The sequence below is a fragment of the Protomyctophum bolini genome, assembly GCF_963924005.1.
Source record: "Protomyctophum bolini genome assembly, chromosome: 23".
In the NCBI taxonomy this organism is placed as follows: domain Eukaryota; kingdom Metazoa; phylum Chordata; class Actinopteri; order Myctophiformes; family Myctophidae; genus Protomyctophum; species Protomyctophum bolini.
In genome coordinates, this window is record NC_137884.1 from 22,625,422 (window position 1) to 22,652,279 (window position 26,858).

The window sequence follows — 26,858 nt, forward strand, 5'->3', positions numbered from 1 at the left end:
AAGCGCTTTGAGAAGCACTTGGAAAAGCGCTATAAAGATGCATTTCCTTTATTATTTGTGTCCTGTCAGATCAACCTGACTATCCAGGCTCATCTGAGTAGGAGCGGGGACGTGTCTCCGCCAGACTTCTCCTGCTCCTTCTCCACGACGACGACCACCTCCGATGGGCACCTGTGTGCCCCGGGAGGCCCCGCCCCTCGGTTCCCATGGTGCACCTGTCTCATCGCTACTGACAGACTGCCTGCCAGAGGTCAGGGTCAGTGACCTTTGACCTTTCAGCACTCCAAAATAACTCAAACCCTGCAGTAGCCGGTAGTGGACGAACATTTTTCGTCATAGTTTAAGTCGATGAAATCAACATTGGTAGTTGTGTTGATTTCATCCTCTGAAACTATGACGCAAAAAACGTCGACTATCCTTTTTTTTTTCACTGACGAAACTACATAAAACTAAAATTGAAAATTAGCCATGATGACTAAAACTGTGACTAATAAATATACTGACAATTTTGTCAACAAATAAAAACTAGACTAGAATGTTAGGGAGGGACTAGTGGAGAGGAGGTCATTTAATATGTGGTTAATGGTTGCGCTCGGGTGTCGTGCCCTGAAAATAGCAGATCCACAAACTCACAACACGTTGCAGCGTGACACGCTGTGAGCTTGTAGATCGGCTATTTTCAGCATGCAGTGTAAAAGTGTAAAACAAAATCAACTGTATAGATTTAGTCGACTATAACACTAAAACATTCCAGGTGACTAAAATATGCCTAAAACTAAATGAAAATATATTCAAAAGATTTTGGATTTTTGATATTATATATATGTTCTTCTCCCAGGGCTGAATGTCACCGTCACGGTCCTCCTGGGGAAGACGCCACAGACCCGCCTGGAGGAGAGACTGAGGCTGACCAACTGTTCTCACATCACTGGACCTCCTACTTCGCTCCTGTGAGTCACACTGTTGTTTTCCTTGACTAAAACTATAAGACGAAAATTGTTCATCGACCGCCTTTATCCACTGACTAAAACTAAATGAAAACTAAATGAAAACTGACCTATGATTGATGACTAAAACTATAAGACTAAATATACTGTCGATTTTGTCAACAAATAAAAACTATAGACTCAAATGTTAGGAATGGGACTAGTGGACAAGAGATCCACTATAAGTCATGTTACACTTTGTTGCATACTGACAATAGCCGATCTACAAGCTCACAACGCGACACGTTGTAGATCGGCTATTTTCAGCAAGTGTAAAATCAGTCATTGCGACTGCATCAAGGCCCGCCAAAATACATTTTAGTCGACTAAAATCTCATGACATTTGGTCGACTGAAACTAGACTAACACTAGCACATTCCAGGTGACTAAAATGTGACTAAAACTAAATGAAAACCATTCAAAAGACTATGACTAAAACTAAAATCAAAAATTTCTGCCAAAAAACAAGAGGAGGGGCAGAACACCACCAGCAATCAAACACAAATGTTTGGTCAATTAACCACGTGACTCCCATTGGAAAAGTATTGTGGGGGCCTAAAAGAAATGACCAGACATTTGTTTGATGGTGTTTGATACGTGTGAATGAGACCTCAGATGTCGTCACTGATTGGTTGTCCTCTCCTCAGGTGTCATCACTGATTGGTTGTTCTCTCCTCAGGTGTCGTCAGTGCATCATGGCTGGGTGTGGCTGGAGTGACAACACCTGTTCCTGGACCAACCTGGCTGTTAATGTAACAAATGTTTGAATATATTCTTTCAGAGCGAACGTTTTTAACTCAAATCTTTGCTTCTGGAGGAGGGGTCCCTGGAACAACTCATTTTCAGATGGGAGTCGGCAGCCAATTACATATATTTTTGGGGGTCCTTGACATGAAAATGTTTGAGCACCACTGATATAGAAACAAGTTTTTCAGAAAACTGTCATGATTCAGAAGGCATTATTTTGTAGAATCGTTCTTGGGTCTAAATGGGTTAACAGACGGTATTATGTTTGTTTTCTTGTTAGTTTTGTCGTCTTTGCATACTGCATAATCATAGCTTCAAACGGTAAAACACTAAAACACTATATTGGGTTTCATTATCACAGTGTGGCTCCTCCTTGCTTCTTCATTTCACCAACCACTTCCTCTTCTCACTTCCACCCAACAGGAGGACGCTGTGTGTACCATGGCTGAGTCAGGAATGGACGATGCAGTAAGTACACCAAGCTCATACTTTATACTTAGTTTTTTACCTCATCTGCTGTTTTCACCAGTTTGGGTCCCGGCAGTGGTGTACTTTTACTTAAGTACTGTACAATTTTAAGGTATTTGTACTTTTACTTGACCAGTCATGAACGCTTTGTCCATATGCACTGGACTCAGGGCGGCCTTAATGATCTTAAATCCCTTTATTTTAGATTGTTTAATGTTTTTTCTTAGTAATAGTACAACATAAACATTACAGAGACAATACGTTAAAAAAAAATATCTTCTCTTATGACATCCCTGGAATAACTTCTCAAATGGGGGTCCGCGTGGCTAATTAGTGTGAATTTGGGGGTCCTCGTCATGAAAACGTTTGGTAACCACTGCTTTAAAACGGTTGTCGTGTTGCACACATGCCTAAAATTGCTGATATTTGCGCCGCCCCCTCGTTGAAAACAATGTATTTCAAAGTCCAGCTTGTCCCTCTCCATCCAGGCTGCACGAACGGCGCTCGAGTGCTGGGTTTTCTGACCCCTCAATGACGCAACTCTCTGGCTCTGATTCACAGATTTCACACACAGACCAAGATCAGTTCTCCAGATCAGTTCTCCGGTGGTTGCTGGAATAAAATAGGCTGCTTTGTTCTTGAGCCCTTTTAAAACAAAGTCTAAGTTAAGAAGAAAAAAAGCGACAGTCCGTATACAACAATAAAAACATAATTTCATGGAACTCTCAGTCATTCCATTTCACTGAAACAAACATAATAATAATAATATAGCTCAAGTTTATATACTGTAGCACTTTTCTGAATACCCAAATCGCTTTACGTAACAACACTAGGAACAGACTTTATTAGGGGAAAAAAACAAAGCTAAACATAGCAGAAGCAACAACAGTACAAGGTTAAAAAGATTTAAAAAAACATGGTTTTACAAACAGAAACAACAAGTCAGCCAGATTTATCTTTCCACCTCAGGATGTGGAGTAATATCCTCTCAAGTGTGTTTTCAACACTTTGTCTAATCTATGTAGCATTTCAACAAACCAAACTTCCCTGTTCTCACGTATCCAACCGTGTGTGTGTGTGTGTGTGTGTGTGTGTGCGTGCGTGCGACGAGTGTGTGTGTGCGACGTGTGTGTGTGTGTGTTTGTGTGTGTGTGTGCGTTATATTCTGTACATTTAGGGCTTGTTTGGACTCAAGCACTGAGACACGTGATGTTTCGAGTGCATAGTATATCAGAAGCAACCGAAAATATTTGTGCCCTTGATAATGTATTTTATAAATGTGGACTCAAATAAATAAATCGAAATGTGTGGCTGTGTGTGCATGTGTGTGTCTGTATGTGTGTGTGTGTGTGTGTGTACGACATGCATGTGTGGCGTTGTGTGCATGTGGCTGTGTGTGTCATATGCATGTGTGTGGCTGTGTGTGCGTGCGTGTGTGTGCGACATGCGTGTGTGGCTGTGTGTGCGTGTGTGCGTGTGCGTGCTACTGTGCTAGGAACCCCACATCTCGTCCGTCTCTCCCAGTGAGGTGTCGTTCCACGGCAGAAACGATGTCCTGATGACCGGCCGTAACCTCGGTCATGTGACCGGGGTCCGCTTCCACCGAGACATGGACTGCAGTGCCAAAGAGTGAGTCCTTCTTCGCTAAGTCCCTCAGTGGAACACTAAGGCCCTTTCCCAATTCGTTTTTTAACCCTACCCCTCAGCCCTTGCCCCTTCCCCTTGTTCCTACATAATGAGTGTCAAGGGGTAGGGAGATGAATCATCCCCCTAGGAATCGGAATGTCCCTTATAGATTGCTACGTCATCGCTGTGCGACGCAATTGTGCGACGGAAACCCTTGGACGTAAACATCCCGTTTCAGTGTTTATTGGGTAACTTAGCAACCGGTTTCTTCTTCTTCTCTGCGTTTTATGGCGGATCGCACCAACATAAAAGTGCATACCGTCACCTACTGTCCTCTTTCCGCCCGTACTGTACTGTACATTATGGCAGTACAATTGAGATAACCTTTCCCCAAACTTTGATGGCATTTTTCTGTCTCTAGGACCTCCAATTTATATTGTAATATCAATGTTAATTAACTCTGAGAGTGTAAAAACTATCATTTAGCCCATAACCCACTTTGGAAACTATAAATTATACTAAACTTATATAAACTATAAATGGAAAGTATACTTTCCATTTGATTTAAGCTGTAGAGATGGAACGTAAATATAACATTGCTGTGGTTATGATAAAATAAATATATTGTAATTTTGTCTCATGTTGGTAGCCCACCATGTATGCAGAATGTAATTCAGCTAGATATAGCTCATTCTGACACATGCTCAACAGTTGTACCTGATTCATTGATTATTGTCTTAACAGTTTGTTTAGCATGGGTACATATATACAGGGTTATAAAAAGGAAAAACAATTTACAGTATAGAAAGAAGGGGCTGTGGTCACTGTTCAATTGTTTTTAATATCATTAAGAACAGAGTCATTTTCTATCAATGAAAATGCCATCGTGATTCATCTCCATCCAATGTACAGTCTGCACAGCAGCTTGCAATCTGTTCCATATGGTTTGCCTGGGGAAAAACACAACACCATTGCTAATTAGTTATGTAAGTTTTGCAACTTGTGGGGATTAGTTTAACATTGGTCATGATAAAACCGTCACTGCAGCGAGTAGCCAACGTTATGCAGTGACAGCGTTATGTAGGTACAGTAGGCTATTTCACGGCTTTTAAGAGCTCCAAAACTGCAGAATGTTGACATATCGTGGTCTGGGGGGTCGGACTTATGCCTGCTAATAAGCTAGCTTGCATCCGAGTTGTATCACCGGCGCACCAGCGTTAAATAAAAAAGAATAAAGCGCCGATGCGGTGCCAAATGAATGGGTAACGTTGTATGAATGCAACGCCGTATCATATCGTTAGTTCACGTGAGGTAACGTTAACCTTTGCTAGAGATTGCGATATTTTTGGCGATGCAGATTGTTAATACATTCAAATAATATTGGTTATTATAATATTTTTCCATAATAAAGGACATAAAAGGCTTCTTACCTCGTCCGCCTTTCAGCCCTCAGTGATGTTGCTCCGTTTTGAGTCCGGTCGCGATGTCCCTTCAAACGAAGGGGATTCTACCCCTCGCCCTCAGCCCTAACCCTCGCTCCAAAGAGAATTGAGAAAACCCTTCCTCCTCACGTGAACGCGCATAAGCAAGGGCAAGGGCTAAGGGCCAGGACGAAGGGGGGAATTGGGATTGAGCCTAAGTCCCTAAGTGGAACGCTAAGTCCCTCAGTGGAACGCTAAGTCCCTCAGTGGAACGCGTCGGTGAACGGGCGAAAGTTAACGTGGATTACAACCGGACAATTTACAATTTAGGCATTTAGTAGCCGCTCTTAATGCAGAGCGATTTACATTAAGCAAGAACAAAAAGCATGGGAAAGCATTTATCATGAAACATGCGTAACAGTGGAATATCTATATAATGAAACTATACATATATACTATACTATGCTATACATATGTACTATGACGTGCTATGACTACATACAATGCAATTATAGTGCTGTCTACATAACATGCTATGAACCTGTATCAAATGTAATCTAAGTCTACAGAAATGCTATCTAAGGGGGTAGGGTAAGTTCTATGGACAGACAGACAGACAGACGTGTTGCATTCGTATAGTTAGATTAAGTATAAGCAAAACAACTTCAGTGTACTGTATTTCCAGCTCTGCGGTGTGTAACAGTATACTGTATCTCCAGGTCAGCGGTGCGTAACAGTGTACTGTATCTCCAGGTCTGTGGTGCGTAACAGTGTACTGTATCTCCAGGTCTGTGGTGTGTAACAGTGTACTGTATCTCCAGGTCTGCGGTGCGTAACAGTGTACTGTATCTCCAGGTCTGCGGTGCGTAACAGTGTACTGTATCTCCAGGTCTGTGGTGCGTAACAGTGTACTGTATCTCCAGGTCTGTGGTGCGTAACAGTGTACTGTATCTCCAGGTCTGTGGTGCGTAACAGTGTACTGTATCTCCAGGTCTGTGGTGCGTAACAGTGTACTGTATCTCCAGGTCTGTGGTGTGTAACAGTGTACTGTATCTCCAGGTCTGTGGTGTGTAACAGTGTACTGTATCTCCAGGTCTGCGGTGCGTAACAGTGTACTGTATCTCCAGGTCTGTGGTGTGTAACAGTGTACTGTATCTCCAGGTCTGTGGTGCGTAACAGTGTACTGTATCTCCAGGTCTGTGGTGTGTAACAGTGTACTGTATCTCCAGGTCTGTGGTGCGTAACAGTGTACTGTATCTCCAGGTCTGCGGTGCGTAACAGTGTACTGTATCTCCAGGTCTGTGGTGTGTAACAGTGTACTGTATCTCCAGGTCTGTGGTGCGTAACAGTGTACTGTATCTCCAGGTCTGTGGTGTGTAACAGTGTACTGTATCTCCAGGTCTGCGGTGCGTAACAGGTCGGGGCACAGGCTGGTGTTCGACGTCCCCGCGGCGGACAAAGGCCCGGTCCAGATCTGTGCCGTCATGGCGGACGGCAGCTGCCACGGCCACGCCCACCTCACCTACCGCTCCTCACCCGTCTGTGGCAGGATCACACCGGACACCAGCTGGGCCAGGTACTGTACTGATGGACAGTGACATCATCATTAGGCAGATTTTTTTTTTTTTAAAACAAGACTCTTTTTTACAAAAATGTTTAGATTTTCATCATCGTGAGAACGGTGGCTTCCATTTTCGCATTGCAGCTTTTCAGGACTAGAAAGCCTGCAGTTTCTATTAGCTTGTTGTATTCCCCATCGACGATGTCACTGGAGGACGGTTTCTAAACTACATACTGCATTAAGCAAGAACAAAAAGCATGGCAATACATCCCATATATAAAAAGTAGTTATCATGAAACATGCGTAAGCACGTAAGAACGTAACAGTGGAGTATCTATATAATGAAACTATCTATATATAAACTATACATACTATACTATGCTATAATGTACTATAAAGTGCTTTGACTATACATAAAATGCAATTCTAGTGCTGCCGTATGTAAAACGCTTTGGATAAACAGCGCTTATATATGAAATATAAACGCACCGTTTACCATTTTCTCCTCAGTGGGAACAGGAACATCACCGTGGAGGGTTCCAACCTGGAGTTTGTGGAGGAACTCATCCACGGCCACGAAGTCACCCGTCCCACACACACACACATGGAGGTGACTGTTACACACACCTGTCCCACACACACACACACACACACACACACACACATGGAGGTGACTGTTACACACACCCGTCCCACACACACACACATGGAGGTGACTGTTACACACACACACACACACACACACACACACACACACACACACACACACACACACATGGAGGTGACTGTTACACACACCCGTCCCACACACACACACACACACACACACACACACACACACACATGGAGGTGACTGTTACACACACACCCGTCCCACACACACACACATGGAGGTGACTGTTACACACACACCCGTCCCACACACACACACACACGGAGGTGACTGTTACACACACACCCGTCCCACACACACACACATGGAGGTGACTGTTACACACACACCCGTCCCACACACACACACACACACACACACACACACACACACACACACACACACACACACACACACACACACACACACACACATGGAGGTGACTGTTACACACACCCGTCCCACACACACACACACACACACACACACATGGAGGTGACTGTTACACACACCTGTCCCACACACACACCCATGGAGGTGACTGTTACACACACCTGTCCCACACACACACACACATACACACACACACACACACACACACACACACACACACACACACACACACACACACATGGAGGTGACTGTTACACACACCTGTCCCACACACACACCCATGGAGGTGACTGTTACACACACCTGTCCCACACACACACACACACACACACACACACACACACACACACACACACATGGAGGTGACTGTTACACACACCCGTCCCACACACACACCCATGGAGGTGGGTGTTACACACACCCGCCCCCCACACACACACACACACACACACACACACACACACACCCCTTGACATCATTTATGTTGTCTTTTGTCACCGTAGACTCTGTGGTACGCCTCGCCCCCGTTGGCTGAACAACGCGCCGGTGAATCGTCCACTAGCGTCTCCGTGTCCCTGAAGGTAGCCAATCAGATCCTGCCGTGCCCGGTCCACATGACCTACCACCCTGACCCACACTTCATCAACTTCACCTCCGTGAGAACGGGACCGGACCGCGCCGACCTGCAGGTCACCGTCCAGGTACTGAACAGGACCATTCTATAAAATGTCTTCTAAATCCTGACAGTTTTCTGAAAAACCCTATGTTTCTATGTGTCAGTGGTGGTGCTCAACCTTTTTCATGTAAAGGACCCCCAGAATTATCTGTGTTTGGCCGCCGACCCCCATCTGAAAAATAAATAAATATATATATATATATATATATATATATATCGTATAAAATATATACAACAGTAGTGATGAACCTGTGTAGTTTATGGCTGCTCCAACAGTAGTGATGAACCTGTGTAGTTTATGGCTGCTCCAACAGTAGTGATGAACCTGTGTAGTTTATGGCTGCTCCAACAGTAGTAGAGATGAACCTGTGTAGTTTATGGCTGCTCCAACAGTAGTGATGAACCTGTGTAGTTTATGGCTGCTCCAACAGTAGTGATGAACCTGTGTAGTTTATGGCTGCTCCAACAGTAGTAGAGATGAACCTGTGTAGTTTATGGCTGCTCCAACAGTACTAGAGATGAACCTGTGTAGTTTATGGCTGCTCCAACAGTAGTAGAGATGAACCTGTGTAGTTTATGGCTGCTCCAACAGTAGTAGAGATGAACCTGTGTAGTTCATGGTTGCTCCAACAGTAATAGAGATGAACCTGTGTAGTTTATGGCTGCTCCAACAGTAATAGAGATGAACCTGTGTAGTTCATGGCTGCTCCAACAGTAATAGAGATGAACCTGTGTAGTTTATGGCTGCTCCAACAGTAATAGAGATGGACCTGTGTAGTTTATGGCTGCTCCAACAGTAATAGAGATGAACCTGTGTAGTTCATGGCTGCTCCAACAGTAGTAGAGATGAACCTGTGTAGTTCATGGCTGCTCCAACAGTAATAGAGATGAACCTGTGTAGTTTATGGCTGCTCCAACAGTAGTGATGAACCTGTGTAGTTTATGGCTGCTCCAACAGTAATAGAGATGAACCTGTGTAGTTTATGGCTGCTCCAACAGTAATAGAGATGAACCTGTGTAGTTTATGGCTGCTCCAACAGTAATAGAGATGAACCTGTGTAGTTCATGGCTGCTCCAACAGTAATAGAGATGAACCTGTGTAGTTTATGGCTGCTCCAACAGTAGTAGAGATGAACCTGTGTAGTTCATGGCTGCTCCAACAGTAATAGAGATGAACCTGTGTAGTTTATGGCTGCTCCAACAGTAGTGATGAACCTGTGTAGTTTATGGCTGCTCCAACAGTAATAGAGATGAACCTGTGTAGTTTATGGCTGCTCCAACAGTAATAGAGATGAACCTGTGTAGTTTATGGCTGCTCCAACAGTAATAGAGATGAACCTGTGTAGTTTATGGCTGCTCCAACAGTAATAGAGATGAACCTGTGTAGTTCATGGCTGCTCCAACAGTAGTAGAGATGAACCTGTGTAGTTTATGGCTGCTCCAACAGTAATAGAGATGAACCTGTGTAGTTCATGGCTGCTCCAACAGTAGTAGAGATGAACCTGTGTAGTTTATGGCTGCTCCAACAGTAGTAGAGATGAACCTGTGTAGTTTATGGCTGCTCCAACAGTAATAGAGATGGACATGTGTAGTTTATGGCTGCTCCAACAGTAATAGAGATGAACCTGTGTAGTTCATGGCTGCTCCAACAGTAGTAGAGATGAACCTGTGTAGTTTATGGCTGCTCCAACAGTAGTAGAGATGAACCTGTGTAGTTTATGGCTGCTCCAATACTTTATACCTCATACTTTAAATGCTTAGTATGTCTGTCTTGTTGATCCTTCAGAAGAAGCGTGACAAACTGAACCTGAGTTTGTCCGAGGTGTCAGTCCGAGCGCTCCAGGGAGACAAGCAGTACGAGTGCGTTATGGAGAGGATTGGACCCGAGTTTCTCATCTGTAAGATACTGAATAAAACCGACGACAAAATCCAGGCCCTGAAGGTGAATATTGTTAGCTTTAAATGATCTGACAGTATATCGAGCCGTCTTCGATGCGTTCAGTCTCTGTAGAAACTCCACTCTTGTGCCGCTCCTGCATTCCAGATCACATTTGGAGACGGAGTTGTCGTCCTCACGCAGCGCGGCTCTCTGCAGATATTTCTCCTGCTGCTGCTCCTATTACTGCCTATATCTATCGTTGGTAAGTAAACCGTTGCCACTTTATTTTTTATTAAATTTGACTGGTTTTTAACACATTGAGGCCTGAGATTGTATAAAATGTCCCATGTTTCTATATCAGTGGTTCTCAAACTATTTCACTGTCAAGGACGCCCAGTATGATATGTATGTGTGTGTGACCCCCATGTCCGTCACCCCCCCCCGTCCCCCGTCCCCCGTCCCCCCCTCACCAAAAAAATAAAGTCTTGTTTGTTTGTTGTGTGTGGTGTTCCTGGTCTTAATGGTTTCATTCCCTGGTCCTGTGTGTTTTGTTGTGTAGCTGTGGGGTTCCTGGTCTTAATGGTTTCATTCCCTCACCTTGTTTGTTGTGTTGTGTAGCTGTGGCGTTCCTGGTTTCATTCCCTCACCTTGTTTGTGTGGTGTGTAGCTGTGGCATTCCTGGTTTCATTCCCTCACCTTGTTTGTGTTGTTGTGTAGCTGTGGTGTTCCTGGTTTCATTCCCTCACCTTGTTTGTGTTGTTGTGTAGCTGTGGCGTTCCTGGTTTCATTCCCTCACCTTGTTTGTGTGTTGTGTAGCTGTGGCATTCCTGGTTTCATTCCCTCACCTTGTTTGTGTTGTTGTGTAGCTGTGGCGTTCCTGGTTTCATTCCCTCACCTTGTTTGTGTTGTTGTGTAGCTGTGGCGTTCCTGGTTTCATTCCCTCACCTTGTTTGTGTTGTTGTGTAGCTGTGGCGTTCCTGGTTTCATTCCCTCACCTTGTTTGTGTGTTGTGTAGCTGTGGCGTTCCTGGTTTCATTCCCTCACCTTGTTTGTGTTGTTGTGTAGCTGTGGCGTTCCTGGTTTCATTCCCTCACCTTGTTTGTGTTGTTGTGTAGCTGTGGCGTTCCTGGTTTCATTCCCTCACCTTGTTTGTGTGTTGTGTAGCTGTGGTGTTCCTGGTCTTAATGGTGTGTTGTGTGTTGTTGTGTAGCTGTGGTGTTAATGGTTTGTTGTGTGTTTGTTGTGTGTTGTTGTGTAGCTGTGGTGTTGTTAATGTTGTGTTGTGTGTTGTTGTGTAGCTGTGGTGTTAATGGTTTGTTGTGTGTTTGTTGTGTGTTGTTGTGTAGCTGTGGTGTTGTTAATGTTGTGTTGTGTGTTGTTGTGTAGCTGTGGTGTTAATGGTTTGTTGTGTGTTTGTTGTGTGTTGTTGTGTAGCTGTGGTGTTGTTAATGGTGTGTTGTGTGTTGTTGTGTAGCTGTGGTGTTAATGGTGTGTTGTGTGTTGTTGTGTAGCTGTGGTGTTGTTAATGGTGTGTTGTTGTGTAGCTGTGGTGTTGTTAATGGTGTGTTGTTGTGTAGCTGTGGTCTTAATGGTGTGTTGTGTGTTGTTGTGTAGCTGTGGTCTTAATGGTGTGTTGTGTGTTGTTGTGTAGCTGTGGTGTTGTTAATGGTTTGTTGTGTGTTTGTTGTGTGTTGTTGTGTAGCTGTGGTGTTGTTAATGGTGTGTTGTGTTGTGTAGCTGTGGTCTTAATGGTGTGTTGTGTGTTGTTGTGTAGCTGTGGTGTTCCTGGTCTTAATGGTGTGTTGTGTGTTGTTGTGTAGCTGTGGTGTTAATGGTTTGTTGTGTGTTGTTGTGTAGCTGTGGTCTTAATGGTGTGTTGTGTGTTTGTTGTGTGTTGTTGTGTAGCTGTGGTGTTGTTAATGTTGTGTTGTGTGTTGTTGTGTAGCTGTGGTGTTAATGGTTTGTTGTGTGTTTGTTGTGTGTTGTTGTGTAGCTGTGGTGTTGTTAATGTTGTGTTGTGTGTTGTTGTGTAGCTGTGGTGTTAATGGTTTGTTGTGTGTTTGTTGTGTGTTGTTGTGTAGCTGTGGTGTTGTTAATGGTGTGTTGTGTGTTGTTGTGTAGCTGTGGTGTTAATGGTGTGTTGTGTGTTGTTGTGTAGCTGTGGTGTTGTTAATGGTGTGTTGTTGTGTAGCTGTGGTGTTGTTAATGGTGTGTTGTTGTGTAGCTGTGGTCTTAATGGTGTGTTGTGTGTTGTTGTGTAGCTGTGGTCTTAATGGTGTGTTGTGTGTTGTTGTGTAGCTGTGGTGTTGTTAATGGTTTGTTGTGTGTTTGTTGTGTGTTGTTGTGTAGCTGTGGTGTTGTTAATGGTGTGTTGTGTTGTGTAGCTGTGGTCTTAATGGTGTGTTGTGTGTTGTTGTGTAGCTGTGGTGTTAATGGTCTTAATGGTGTGTTGTGTGTTGTTGTGTAGCTGTGGTGTTCCTGGGGCCTATTTCACGAATCTTGGATTAACTAATCCAGGATATAGGCCAAAGCCAGGCTTTTAAAATCCTGATCTTTACAGCCTGGTTTATTCCGTTCCACTAAAGCCAAGCGAGGCTCAGAATTGGCGGATTTGGCGAGCCGGGATCAGCAAGCCTGGCTTAATAGACAGTCTGGCTTGTTGTCTCTAGACCCCTTCTGTGGATCAAAGATTTACTGATCCTTCTTCTTCATGGGGTATTAAGGCAGTTTGCATCCTTAATAGTTGCATTACAGCCCCCTTCTGTATATCTCATTATCTTTACTAATCTATTCAAGACTTACTGATACAAGGACTTAAGCTTCTAAAATAAATACTGCTGCTGTAATTAAAGAGAGAACATACTCTCAATAGTGGATAGACTGAATGATTAACTACCCCAAAAATATTGTTTACATTTTACCACTACTATTAACTTAAAACAGAATTCTTAATATTGTAAGCATAATGATATTGTCGCATTGTGATATTTGGCCATAACTCCCTCCTCTGAGGGAGCTACCTTTGGGGAAGGGGGTTGTTGTCCAGACAGGGGCCAGACTGGTGAGGCCAAAATTTGTGCTATTGCCATTGAGAATACATTGGGCGTTTAAGTTAAATAACTCAGAAACTACAAAACATTTCAAAGTAAAAAGTTCCAGCATGTGTCTCCACAGTAAGCTGAATTTTACAAAGTGTGAATGGAGTTTCTAGGTGAAAGTGATTTTTTTAAGTGCCACTATCTGCATATAAATGTCTCAAATTTGAAAGCACTATATTTCTAAAACTATGAAACATTTCAAAGATTCCTTTTCAGGCACACATGTCCACCGTAGGATGAACCTAAATAGGTTTGAATGGGGTTTCTAGGTGTAAGTATGTAGGACTATGGGTGAAACGTTATAATGGTAATATGTTGTAAAACAATGAGTAATGGTAATATTTAGTGGTTTTCACTTTTACAAAAAAATAATAATATATATAATATAATAATTCTTCTTAACCGTGCACTTGCACGACAGCAAACCTATTCATGGGGAACATTCACCAAAAGCAGCTGATCTACAAGCTCACAAGCTGTCATGATGTTGTGCAGCCTATATATTTTGGTTATTTGATTTTATATAGTGCTTAAATTAGTCCTTTAATGCAGACCGATACAAATAAGGCAACATAAACCCATAATAATTGAATAAATCTGGAAAACATCATTGGTTTGTGATCAGTTTGACTGCTTAATGAACAGTAAAGACATCAGGATTAGGTTAAACCTGGCTGTTAGCCTGGTCCGGAGCAGGCTAAGTCCAAAGCATAAGTTTCCATGGTAACTTATGTAGCATCACTTTCATGAAACCGTAACAAGCCTCAACATATCCAGGTTAACTGGTTAAGTTAATCTGGCAAGATCAACCAGCTTTCATGAAACCGGTTAAGCACTGATCCAGGATATATTAAGCCAGGATATGTGTTAAAGCCCGGCTTAATCTCTAATCCAAGTTTCGTGAAATAGGCCCCTGGTCTTAATGGTGTGTTGTGTGTTGTTGTGTAGCTGTGGTGTTAATGGTTTGTTGTGTGTTGTTGTGTAGCTGTGGTCTTAATGGTGTGTTGTGTGTTGTTGTGTAGCTGTGGTGGTCCTGCATCGCAGCCAGCAGCAGAAACTCACAGCTCAGATGAACAAACGCATCGAAGACCTGGAGCTGGACATCCGGAACGACATCAGACAAGGTCGGTTAAAACACACCAGTGTTGTTTTAGTAAGTAAAAGTACCAATACTGCATTTTAGAACTACTTCATTACAAGCAAAAGTATGGAATTGAAAATGTACTTGAGTAAAAGTACAAAGGTATCGGCATCAAAATGTACTTGAAGTACTAAAAGTAGAAGTACTCATATTGCAGCATGTCCCATATCTTTTTGTACAAAATCTATTGAAAATAGCAGATCTACAAGCTCACATTGTGAGCTTGAAGATCTGCTTACACACACACACACACACACACACACACACGCACACGCACACACACGCATGCACGCGAGCGCACACACATTGTAAACATAACTACTTCCCGGTCCTCAGGTTTCGTGGATCTGCAGACAGAAAAGTCGGCCCTGATAGAAAACGTGGGAACGATTCCCTTCCTGGACTACAAGCATTTCGCCTCCAGAATCTTCTTCCCTGAGGTGCGTCTAGATTGAAGTCTGATAAATGATAAATGGGTTCTTTGAGGTACATTCTTTTTTTTCTTTTTTTTTTAACCAACTTTTCAATTCCTTCCAGGGCGGAACGTTGGTGACATCTTATATCAAAGACATTGGCCAGGTAATTATCTGTGACCAAATTTGACTGAGGGACTGCCATTGAATTTTTTTTTTAATTTTCGTTTTTTTCGTTTCATGTCATGTGAAAGCAGGGAATCATAGCTTCAAATTGACATATTGGTTGTTCAGTTTGACCCACCAGTTTTGGAGATATGGCTTATAGAGTAATGTCTTGCAGAGAAACAGCGAGTTGAGAAAACAGGCTTGAAAGGTTCACTTCTGTGGACTCTAACATTTCACCTAGCTACATGTTTAAGCATTTATTTCTTATTTACATGTCTTCTGTGGACTCTAACATTACACCTAGCTACATGTTTAAGCATTTATTTCATATTTACATGTCTTCTGTGGACTCTAACATTACGCCTAGCTACATGTTTGCATTTATTTCATGTTTACATGTCAATTTCAGCTCTGACACTTATTAGTACGTGAAGAGTCTGCCTGGGCTATTAACACATTTTTGGGGAGAAAAAATGCTCTCAGTCAAATCTTGTGTCTGCGTTGAACAGAATGCAATCATGGGACATGAAAGATATAGGTATAATACTAGGTATAATTCAGTTAAATTGTATTAAAAGGATCCCTGTCTCATAAGAATGACATACATACATACATACACATACATGCGGTCTAGCTTAACTTGGACTCAGGGGGGTGGACGCCTCTGCCTTGCATAGTCCCCAGTGAATAGGCATTTTGCCCTTCACTGGTAACCCTATTTTGGATTAGTTTTAAATATATGAAGGTATTGTGGGCTGGGCTTTTTACAAAAAAGCCCCCCTTTTAAATACTACACACATACATACATCAGTATACCTACACATACATACATTTCAGAAGTTTTAGCAGTTTTTAAGGACCCACTTTTAGGCCAGTGCACCAGAGCAAGCTCTTGCCTTTTTTAAACCCCACCCATTTTAACCAAATACATACATACATACATACCGGTACAATACAATACTTGCCCTCTATAACTATAATTATGATCGTAATGACTGTTTTTACACTTGCTGAAAATAGCCAATCTACAAGCTCACAACGCATCGCGATGCGCCGGGTTGTGAGCTTATACTGGATCCATTTAGTTTCCATTTCGTTTTCGTCAGTGGAAAAAGTTAGTCGACGAACATTTTTCGTCTTAGTTTTAGTCGACGAAATCAACACTGACACACACACACACACACACACACACACACTCACACACACTGGACAAGCACCAAAAACAACCTGAATTTCCTAAACGAACCCTATATGTCCTTATATGGTCATCAGGATGCGGTGAAGGTGCAGCCAGAGGCGTGCTGCCAGGCCCTGTCCAAACTGATCCAGGACCAGCTGTTCCTGACGTCCATGGTCCACGCCCTGGAGGAGCAGAAGACCTTCACCATCAAAGACAAGTCAGTGCTGTCGTGTCCCACGGCCTGAGAGGACACCTCTAAGTCTTCTAAATGTCCCACGGCCTGAGAGGACACCTCTAAGTCTTCTAAATGTCCCACGGCCTGAGAGGACACCTCTAAGTCTTCTAAATCCTAAAGGTTTCCTGAAAAAACCTCATGTTTCTGTGTCAGTGGTGCTCAACCATTTTCATGTCAAGGAAGCCCAGAATTATGTGTATTTGACGACAGGCAGACCCCCATCTGAAAATATGTTGTTTCAGGGAAGCAAAGATTTGAGTTCAAAACGTTCGCTCTGAAAGAAAATATGTTCAATGATTTGTGACACATTTTCGCAATTTAAAAAAAATAGCAGATCTACAAGCCGCGTAGTGCGGCACCGAGTGCCATTTAATGGCATTTCTATCTCTGAGACACCCAATTTATATTGTAAAATCAAAGTTAATTTAACTCTGAGAGTGTACAAACCATTTGTGCACACTCTGAGTTAGCGACATATTAGCGTCATGTCCAGGGGGTGTACTTGTACATCAAGCTGCCTCACGCTACAGAAACAGGAGACAGGCTCCTGCCCCTATGGGCCTCATGGCTCGACAAGGCTACTTACTCTCTGAGTTACAGACCCATAAGGGTCCATTTGGTTCCTAACTATCATTTAGCTGGGGAACCCCTGGAACACCCTCAAGGACCTTAATCTGTGATGCTAGGTTTAATGTGTGTGGTCTCCTCACCATTGTGGCCTCTCTGCTGATTGGTTAATGTTGTGCCGTCTCCTCATGTGATTGGTCAATGTCTCCTCAGTTGTACCGTGGCCTCTCTGCTGATTGGTTAATGTTGTGCCGTCTCCTCATGTGATTGGTCAATGTCTCCTCAGGTGTACCGTGGCCTCTCTGCTGATTGGTTAATGTTGTTCCGTCTCCTCATATGATTGGTCAATGTCTCCTCAGGTGTACCGTGGCCTCTCTGCTGACAGTGGCTCTACACGGAGACCTGGTCTACCTCACGCAGGTGAGACATTATGAGTTGTTTTCTTCGACTAAAAATAAATACTACCTTTTTTCACTGACGAAAACTACATGGAAACTAAACGAAAACGAAGCTACGATGACTAAGACTAAATATATTGACAATTTCGTCAACAAATAAAAACTAGACTAACATGTTAACTCTAACAGGTGATGGAGAACCTCCTCAGGGCTCTGATGGAGCAGCCCAGTAACATGTTAACTTTGCCAAAATAATTTGCCTCCCAAAATAATTTGCCAAAATAATTTGCCTCCCAAAATAATTTGCCTCCCAAAATAATTTGCCTCCCAAAATAATTTGCCAAAATAATTTGCCAAAATAATTTGCCTCCCAAAATAATTTGCCTCCCAAAATAATTTGCCAAAATAATTTGCCTCCAAAAATAATTTGCCAAAATAATTTGCCTCCCAAAATAATTTGCCAAAATAATTTGCCTCCCAAAATAATTTGCCTCCCAAAATAATATGCCTCCCAAAATAATTTGCCTCCCAAAATAATTTGCCTCCCAAAATAATTTGCCAAAATAATTTGCCAAAATAATTTGCCAAAATAATTTGCCAAAATAATTTGCCAAAATAATTTGCCTCCCAAAATAATTTGCCTCCCAAAATAATTTGCCAAAATAATTTGCCTCCCAAAATAATTTGCCTCCCAAAATATTTTGCCAAAATAATTTGCCTCCCAAAATAATTTGCCTCCCAAAATAATTTGCCTCCCAAAATAATTTGCCAAAATAATTTGCCTCCCAAAATAATTTGCCAAAATAATTTGCCTCCCAAAATAATTTGCCTCCCAAAATAATTTGCCTCCCAAAATAATTTGCCTCCCAAAATAATTTGCCTCCCAAAATAATTTGCCAAAATAATTTGCCTCCCAAAATAATTTGCCAAAATAATTTGCCTCCCAAAATAATTTGCCTCCCAAAATAATTTGCCTCCCAAAATAATTTGCCTCCCAAAATAATTTGCCTCCCAAAATAATTTGCCTCCCAAAATAATTTGCCTCCCAAAATAATTTGCCAAAATAATTTGCCTCCCAAAATAATTTGCAAAATAATTTGCCTCCCAAAATAATTTGCCAAAATAATTTGCCTCCCAAAATAATTTGCCAAAATAATTTGCCAAAATAATTTGCCTCCCAAAATAATTTGCCTCCCAAAATAATTTGCCTCCCAAAATAATTTGCCTCCCAAAATAATTTGCCTCCCAAAATAATTTGCCTCCCAAAATAATTTGCCTCCCAAAATAATTTGCCTCCCAAAATAATTTGCCAAAATAATTTGCCTCCCAAAATAATTTGCCTGCCAAAATAATTTGCCTCCCAAAATAATTTGCCTCCCAAAATAATTTGCCAAAATAATTTGCCTCCCAAAATAATTTGCCAAAATAATTTGCCAAAATAATTTGCCTCCCAAAATAATTTGCCTCCCAAAATAATTTGCCTCCCAAAATAATTTGCCTCCCAAAATAATTTGCCTCCCAAAATAATTTGCCTCCCAAAATAATTTGCCAAAATAATTTGCCTCCCAAAATAATTTGCCAAAATAATTTGCCTCCCAAAATAATTTGCCAAAATAATTTGCCTCCCAAAATAATTTGCCAAAATAATTTGCCTCCCAAAATAATTTGCCAAAATAATTTGCCTCCCAAAATAATTTGCCAAAATAATTTGCCTCCCAAAATAATTTGCCTCCCAAAATAATTTGCCTCCCAAAATAATTTGCCTCCCAAAATAATTTGCCTCCCAAAATAATTTAGGAGCTGGTTCTCAACAACCAAAGTGTCAAATAATGGTTAGAAGCTGTTTTTCAACAACCAAAAGTGTCAAATAATGTTTTAGGAGCTGTTTCTCAACAACCAAAAGTGTAAAATAATGTTTTAGGAGCTGTTTCTCAACAACCAAAGTGTCAAATAATGGTTAGAAGCTGTTTTTCAACAACCAAAAGTGTCAAATAATGTTTTATGAGCTGTTTCTCAACAACCAAAAGTGTCAAATAATGTTTTAGGAGCTGTTTCTCAACAACCAAAGTGTCAAATAATGGTTAGAAGCTGTTTTTCAACAACCAAAAGTGTCAAATAATGTTTTAGGAGCTGTTTCTCAACAACCAAAAGTGTAAAATAATGTTTTAGGAGCTGTTTCTCAACAACCAAAGTGTCAAATAATGGTTAGAAGCTGTTTTTCAACAACCAAAAGTGTCAAATAATGTTTTAGGAGCTGTTTCTCAACAACCAAAAGTGTAAAATAATGTTTTAGGAGCTGTTTCTCAACAACCAAAGTGTCAAATAATGGTTAGAAGCTGTTTTTCAACAACCAAAAGTGTCAAATAATGTTTTAGGAGCTGTTTCTCAACAACCAAAAGTGTAAAATAATGTTTTAGGAGCTGTTTCTCAACAACCAAAGTGTCAAATAATGGTTAGAAGCTGTTTTTCAACAACCAAAAGTGTCAAATAATGTTTTTAGGAGCTGTTTCTCAACAACCAAAAGTGTAAAAGAATGTTTTAGGAGCTGTTTCTCAACAACCAAAGTGTCAAATAATGGTTAGAAGCTGTTTTTCATGAGTTGTTTTCTTCGACTAAAAATAAATACTACCTTTTTTCACTGACGAAAACTACATGGAAACTAAACGAAAACGAAGCTACGATGACTAAGACTAAATATATTGACAATTTCGTCAACAAATAAAAACTAGACTAACATGTTAACTCTAACAGGTGATGGAGAACCTCCTCAGGGCTCTGATGGAGCAGCCCAGTAACATGTTAACTTTGCCAAAATAATTTTCCTCCCAAAATAATTTGCCAAAATAATTTGCCTCCCAAAATAATTTGCCTCCCAAAATAATTTGCCTCCCAAAATAATTTGCCAAAATAATTTGCCAAAATAATTTGCCTCCCAAAATAATTTGCCTCCAAAAATAATTTGCCAAAATAATTTGCCTCCCAAAATAATTTGCCAAAATAATTTGCCTCCCAAAATAATTTGCCTCCCAAAATAATATGCCTCCCAAAATAATTTGCCTCCCAAAATAATTTGCCTCCCAAAATAATTTGCCAAAATAATTTGCCTCCAAAAATAATTTGCCAAAATAATTTGCCTCCCAAAATAATTTGCCAAAATAATTTGCCTCCCAAAATAATTTGCCTCCCAAAATAATTTGCCTCCCAAAATAATTTGCCAAAATAATTTGCCTCCCAAAATAATTTGCCAAAATAATTTGCCTCCCAAAATAATTTGCCTCCCAAAATAATTTGCCTCCCAAAATAATTTGCCTCCCAAAATAATTTGCCAAAATAATTTGCCTCCCAAAATAATTTGCCAAAATAATTTGCCTCCCAAAATAATTTGCCTCCCAAAATAATTTGCCAAAATAATTTGCCTCCCAAAATAATTTGCAAAATAATTTGCCAAAATAATTTGCCTCCCAAAATAATTTGCCAAAATAATTTGCCTCCCAAAATAATTTGCCAAAATAATTTGCCTCCCAAAATAATTTGCCAAAATAATTTGCCAAAATAATTTGCCTCCCAAAATATTTTGCCAAAATAATTTGCCTCCCAAAATAATTTGCCTCCCAAAATAATTTGCCTCCCAAAATAATTTGCCTCCCAAAATAATTTGCCTCCCAAAATAATTTGCCTCCCAAAATAATTTGCCTCCCAAAATAATTTGCCTGCCAAAATAATTTGCCTCCCAAAATAATTTGCCTCCCAAAATAATTTGCCAAAATAATTTGCCTCCCAAAATAATTTGCCAAAATAATTTGCCAAAATAATTTGCCAAAATAATTTGCCTCCCAAAATAATTTGCCTCCCAAAATAATTTGCCTCCCAAAATAATTTGCCTCCCAAAATAATTTGCCTCCCAAAATAATTTGCCTCCCAAAATAATTTGCCTCCCAAAATAATTTGCCAAAATAATTTGCCTCCCAAAATAATTTGCCAAAATAATTTGCCTCCCAAAATAATTTGCCTCCCAAAATATTTTGCCTCCCAAAATAATTTGCCTCCCAAAATAATTTGCCTCCCAAAATAATTTGCCTCACAAAATAATTTGCCTCACAAAATAATTTAGGAGCTGGTTCTCAACAACCAAAGTGTCAAATAATGGTTAGAAGCTGTTTTTCAACAACCAAAAGTGTCAAATAATGTTTTAGGAGCTGTTTCTCAACAACCAAAAGTGTAAAATAATGTTTTAGGAGCTGTTTCTCAACAACCAAAGTGTCAAATAATGGTTAGAAGCTGTTTTTCAACAACCAAAAGTGTCAAATAATGTTTTATGAGCTGTTTCTCAACAACCAAAAGTGTCAAATAATGTTTTAGGAGCTGTTTCTCAACAACCAAAGTGTCAAATAATGGTTAGAAGCTGTTTTTCAACAACCAAAAGTGTCAAATAATGTTTTAGGAGCTGTTTCTCAACAACCAAAAGTGTAAAATAATGTTTTAGGAGCTGTTTCTCAACAACCAAAGTGTCAAATAATGGTTAGAAGCTGTTTTTCAACAACCAAAAGTGTCAAATAATGTTTTAGGAGCTGTTTCTCAACAACCAAAAGTGTAAAATAATGTTTTAGGAGCTGTTTCTCAACAACCAAAGTGTCAAATAATGGTTAGAAGCTGTTTTTCAACAACCAAAAGTGTCAAATAATGTTTTAGGAGCTGTTTCTCAACAACCAAAAGTGTAAAATAATGTTTTAGGAGCTGTTTCTCAACAACCAAAGTGTCAAATAATGGTTAGAAGCTGTTTTTCAACAACCAAAAGTGTCAAATAATGTTTTAGGAGCTGTTTCTCAACAACCAAAAGTGTAAAATAATGTTTTAGGAGCTGTTTCTCAACAACCAAAGTGTCAAATAATGGTTAGAAGCTGTTTTTCATGAGTTGTTTTCTTCGACTAAAAATAAATACTACCTTTTTTCACTGACGAAAACTACATGGAAACTAAACGAAAACGAAGCTACGATGACTAAGACTAAATATATTGACAATTTCGTCAACAAATAAAAACTAGACTAACATGTTAACTCTAACAGGTGATGGAGAACCTCCTCAGGGCTCTGATGGAGCAGCCCAGTAACATGTTAACTTTGCCAAAATAATTTTCCTCCCAAAATAATTTGCCTGCCAAAATAATTTGCCTCCCAAAATAATTTGCCTCCCAAAATAATTTGCCTCCCAAAATAATTTGCCTCCCAAAATAATTTGCCAAAATAATTTGCCAAAATAATTTTCCTCCCAAAATAATTTGCCAAAATAATTTGCCTCCCAAAATAATTTGCCTCCCAAAATAATTTGCCTCCCAAAATAATTTGCCAAAATAATTTGCCTCCCAAAATAATTTGCCTCCAAAAATAATTTGCCAAAATAATTTGCCTCCCAAAATAATTTGCCAAAATAATTTGCCTCCCAAAATAATTTGCCTCCCAAAATAATATGCCTCCCAAAATAATTTGCCTCCCAAAATAATTTGCCTCCCAAAATAATTTGCCAAAATAATTTGCCTCCAAAAATAATTTGCCAAAATAATTTGCCTCCCAAAATAATTTGCCAAAATAATTTGCCTCCCAAAATAATTTGCCTCCCAAAATAATTTGCCTCCCAAAATAATTTGCCAAAATAATTTGCCTCCCAAAATAATTTGCCAAAATAATTTGCCTCCCAAAATAATTTGCCTCCCAAAATAATTTGCCTCCCAAAATAATTTGCCTCCCAAAATAATTTGCCAAAATAATTTGCCTCCCAAAATAATTTGCCAAAATAATTTGCCTCCCAAAATAATTTGCCTCCCAAAATAATTTGCCTCCCAAAATAATTTGCCAAAATAATTTGCCTCCCAAAATAATTTGCAAAATAATTTGCCAAAATAATTTGCCTCCCAAAATAATTTGCCAAAATAATTTGCCTCCCAAAATAATTTGCCAAAATAATTTGCCAAAATAATTTGCCTCCCAAAATATTTTGCCAAAATAATTTGCCTCCCAAAATAATTTGCCTCCCAAAATAATTTGCCTCCCAAAATAATTTGCCTCCCAAAATAATTTGCCTCCCAAAATAATTTGCCTGCCAAAATAATTTGCCTCCCAAAATAATTTGCCTCCCAAAATAATTTGCCAAAATAATTTGCCTCCCAAAATAATTTGCCAAAATAATTTGCCAAAATAATTTGCCAAAATAATTTGCCAAAATAATTTGCCTCCCAAAATAATTTGCCTCCCAAAATAATTTGCCTCCCAAAATAATTTGCCTCCCAAAATAATTTGCCAAAATAATTTGCCTCCCAAAATAATTTGCCAAAATAATTTGCCTCCCAAAATAATTTGCCAAAATAATTTGCCTCCCAAAATAATTTGCCAAAATAATTTGCCTCCCAAAATAATTTGCCAAAATAATTTGCCTCCCAAAATAATTTGCCTCCCAAAATATTTTGCCTCCCAAAATAATTTGCCTCCCAAAATAATTTGCCTCCCAAAATAATTTGCCTCACAAAATAATTTGCCTCACAAAATAATTTAGGAGCTGGTTCTCAACAACCAAAGTGTCAAATAATGGTTAGAAGCTGTTTTTCAACAACCAAAAGTGTCAAATAATGTTTTAGGAGCTGTTTCTCAACAACCAAAAGTGTAAAATAATGTTTTAGGAGCTGTTTCTCAACAACCAAAGTGTCAAATAATGGTTAGAAGCTGTTTTTCAACAACCAAAAGTGTCAAATAATGTTTTATGAGCTGTTTCTCAACAACCAAAAGTGTCAAATAATGTTTTAGGAGCTGTTTCTCAACAACCAAAGTGTCAAATAATGGTTAGAAGCTGTTTTTCAACAACCAAAAGTGTCAAATAATGTTTTAGGAGCTGTTTCTCAACAACCAAAAGTGTAAAATAATGTTTTAGGAGCTGTTTCTCAACAACCAAAGTGTCAAATAATGGTTAGAAGCTGTTTTTCAACAACCAAAAGTGTCAAATAATGTTTTAGGAGCTGTTTCTCAACAACCAAAAGTGTAAAATAATGTTTTAGGAGCTGTTTCTCAACAACCAAAGTGTCAAATAATGGTTAGAAGCTGTTTTTCAACAACCAAAAGTGTCAAATAATGTTTTAGGAGCTGTTTCTCAACAACCAAAAGTGTAAAATAATGTTTTAGGAGCTGTTTCTCAACAACCAAAGTGTCAAATAATGGTTAGAAGCTGTTTTTCAACAACCAAAAGTGTCAAATAATGTTTTAGGAGCTGTTTCTCAACAACCAAAAGTGTAAAATAATGTTTTAGGAGCTGTTTCTCAACAACCAAAGTGTCAAATAATGGTTAGAAGCTGTTTTTCATGAGTTGTTTTCTTCGACTAAAAATAAATACTACCTTTTTTCACTGACGAAAACTACATGGAAACTAAACGAAAACGAAGCTACGATGACTAAGACTAAATATATTGACAATTTCGTCAACAAATAAAAACTAGACTAACATGTTAACTCTAACAGGTGATGGAGAACCTCCTCAGGGCTCTGATGGAGCAGCCCAGTAACATGTTAACTTTGCCAAAATAATTTTCCTCCCAAAATAATTTGCCTGCCAAAATAATTTGCCTCCCAAAATAATTTGCCTCCCAAAATAATTTGCCTCCCAAAATAATTTGCCTCCCAAAATAATTTGCCAAAATAATTTGCCAAAATAATTTGCCTCCCAAAATAATTTGCCAAAATAATTTGCCTCCAAAAATAATTTGCCAAAATAATTTGCCTCCCAAAATAATTTGCCAAAATAATTTGCCTCCCAAAATAATTTGCCTCCCAAAATAATATGCCTCCCAAAATAATTTGCCTCCCAAAATAATTTGCCTCCCAAAATAATTTGCCAAAATAATTTGCCAAAATAATTTGCCAAAATAATTTGCCTCCCAAAATAATTTGCCAAAATAATTTGCCTCCCAAAATAATTTGCCTCCCAAAATATTTTGCCAAAATAATTTGCCTCCCAAAATAATTTGCCTCCCAAAATAATTTGCCTCCCAAAATAATTTGCCAAAATAATTTGCCTCCCAAAATAATTTGCCTCCCAAAATAATTTGCCTCCCAAAATAATTTGCCAAAATAATTTGCCTCCCAAAATAATTTGCCTCCCAAAATAATTTGCCTCCCAAAATAATTTGCCTCCCAAAATAATTTGCCTCCCAAAATAATTTGCCAAAATAATTTGCCAAAATAATTTGCCTCCCAAAATAATTTGCCTCCCAAAATAATTTGCCTGCCAAAATAATTTGCCAAAATAATTTGCCTCCCAAAATAATTTGCCTCCCAAAATAATTTGCCTCCCAAAATAATTTGCCAAAATAATTTGCCAAAATAATTTGCCTCCCAAAATAATTTGCAAAATAATTTGCCAAAATAATTTGCCTCCCAAAATAATTTGCCAAAATAATTTGCCTCCCAAAATAATTTGCCAAAATAATTTGCCTCCCAAAATAATTTGCCTCCCAAAATAATTTGCCTCCCAAAATATTTTGCCAAAATAATTTGCCTCCCAAAATAATTTGCCTCCCAAAATAATTTGCCTCCCAAAATAATTTGCCTCACAAAATAATTTGCCTCCCAAAATAATTTGCCAAAATAATTTGCCTCCCAAAATAATTTGCCTCCCAAAATAATTTGCCTCCCAAAATAATTTGCCTCCCAAAATAATTTGCCAAAATAATTTGCCTCCCAAAATAATTTGCCAAAATAATTTGCCAAAATAATTTGCCTCCCAAAATAATTTGCCTCCCAAAATAATTTGCCTCCCAAAATAATTTGCCTCACAAAATAATTTAGGAGCTGGTTCTCAACAACCAAAGTGTCAAATAATGGTTAGAAGCTGTTTTTCAACAACCAAAAGTGTCAAATAATGTTTTAGGAGCTGTTTCTCAACAACCAAAAGTGTAAAATAATGTTTTAGGAGCTGTTTCTCAACAACCAAAGTGTCAAATAATGGTTAGAAGCTGTTTTTCAACAACCAAAAGTGTCAAATAATGTTTTATGAGCTGTTTCTCAACAACCAAAAGTGTCAAATAATGTTTTAGGAGCTGTTTCTCAACAACCAAAGTGTCAAATAATGGTTAGAAGCTGTTTTTCAACAACCAAAAGTGTCAAATAATGTTTTAGGAGCTGTTTCTCAACAACCAAAAGTGTAAAATAATGTTTTAGGAGCTGTTTCTCAACAACCAAAGTGTCAAATAATGGTTAGAAGCTGTTTTTCAA

General features: G+C 39.4%; 1 protein-coding gene across 1 annotated transcript in view; it reads left to right on the forward strand.

The window, feature by feature from the left end:
• The window catches only part of LOC308310986 (plexin-C1-like), a 78,539-nt gene that overhangs the window by 12,578 nt on the left and 39,103 nt on the right, over positions 1–26,858 (forward strand). Inside the window, exons 9-24 of the mRNA XM_080757479.1 lie at positions 70–256; positions 839–950; positions 1,666–1,738; positions 2,157–2,201; positions 3,697–3,830; positions 6,648–6,824; positions 7,320–7,419; positions 7,772–7,792; positions 8,358–8,555; positions 10,317–10,472; positions 10,575–10,671; positions 14,530–14,631; positions 14,985–15,088; positions 15,186–15,227; positions 16,502–16,626; positions 17,571–17,631. Of these exons, the coding sequence (XP_080613605.1) occupies positions 70–256; positions 839–950; positions 1,666–1,738; positions 2,157–2,201; positions 3,697–3,830; positions 6,648–6,824; positions 7,320–7,419; positions 7,772–7,792; positions 8,358–8,555; positions 10,317–10,472; positions 10,575–10,671; positions 14,530–14,631; positions 14,985–15,088; positions 15,186–15,227; positions 16,502–16,626; positions 17,571–17,631 (1,734 nt within the window). The remainder of the gene's footprint in view (positions 1–69; positions 257–838; positions 951–1,665; positions 1,739–2,156; positions 2,202–3,696; positions 3,831–6,647; positions 6,825–7,319; positions 7,420–7,771; positions 7,793–8,357; positions 8,556–10,316; positions 10,473–10,574; positions 10,672–14,529; positions 14,632–14,984; positions 15,089–15,185; positions 15,228–16,501; positions 16,627–17,570; positions 17,632–26,858) is intronic.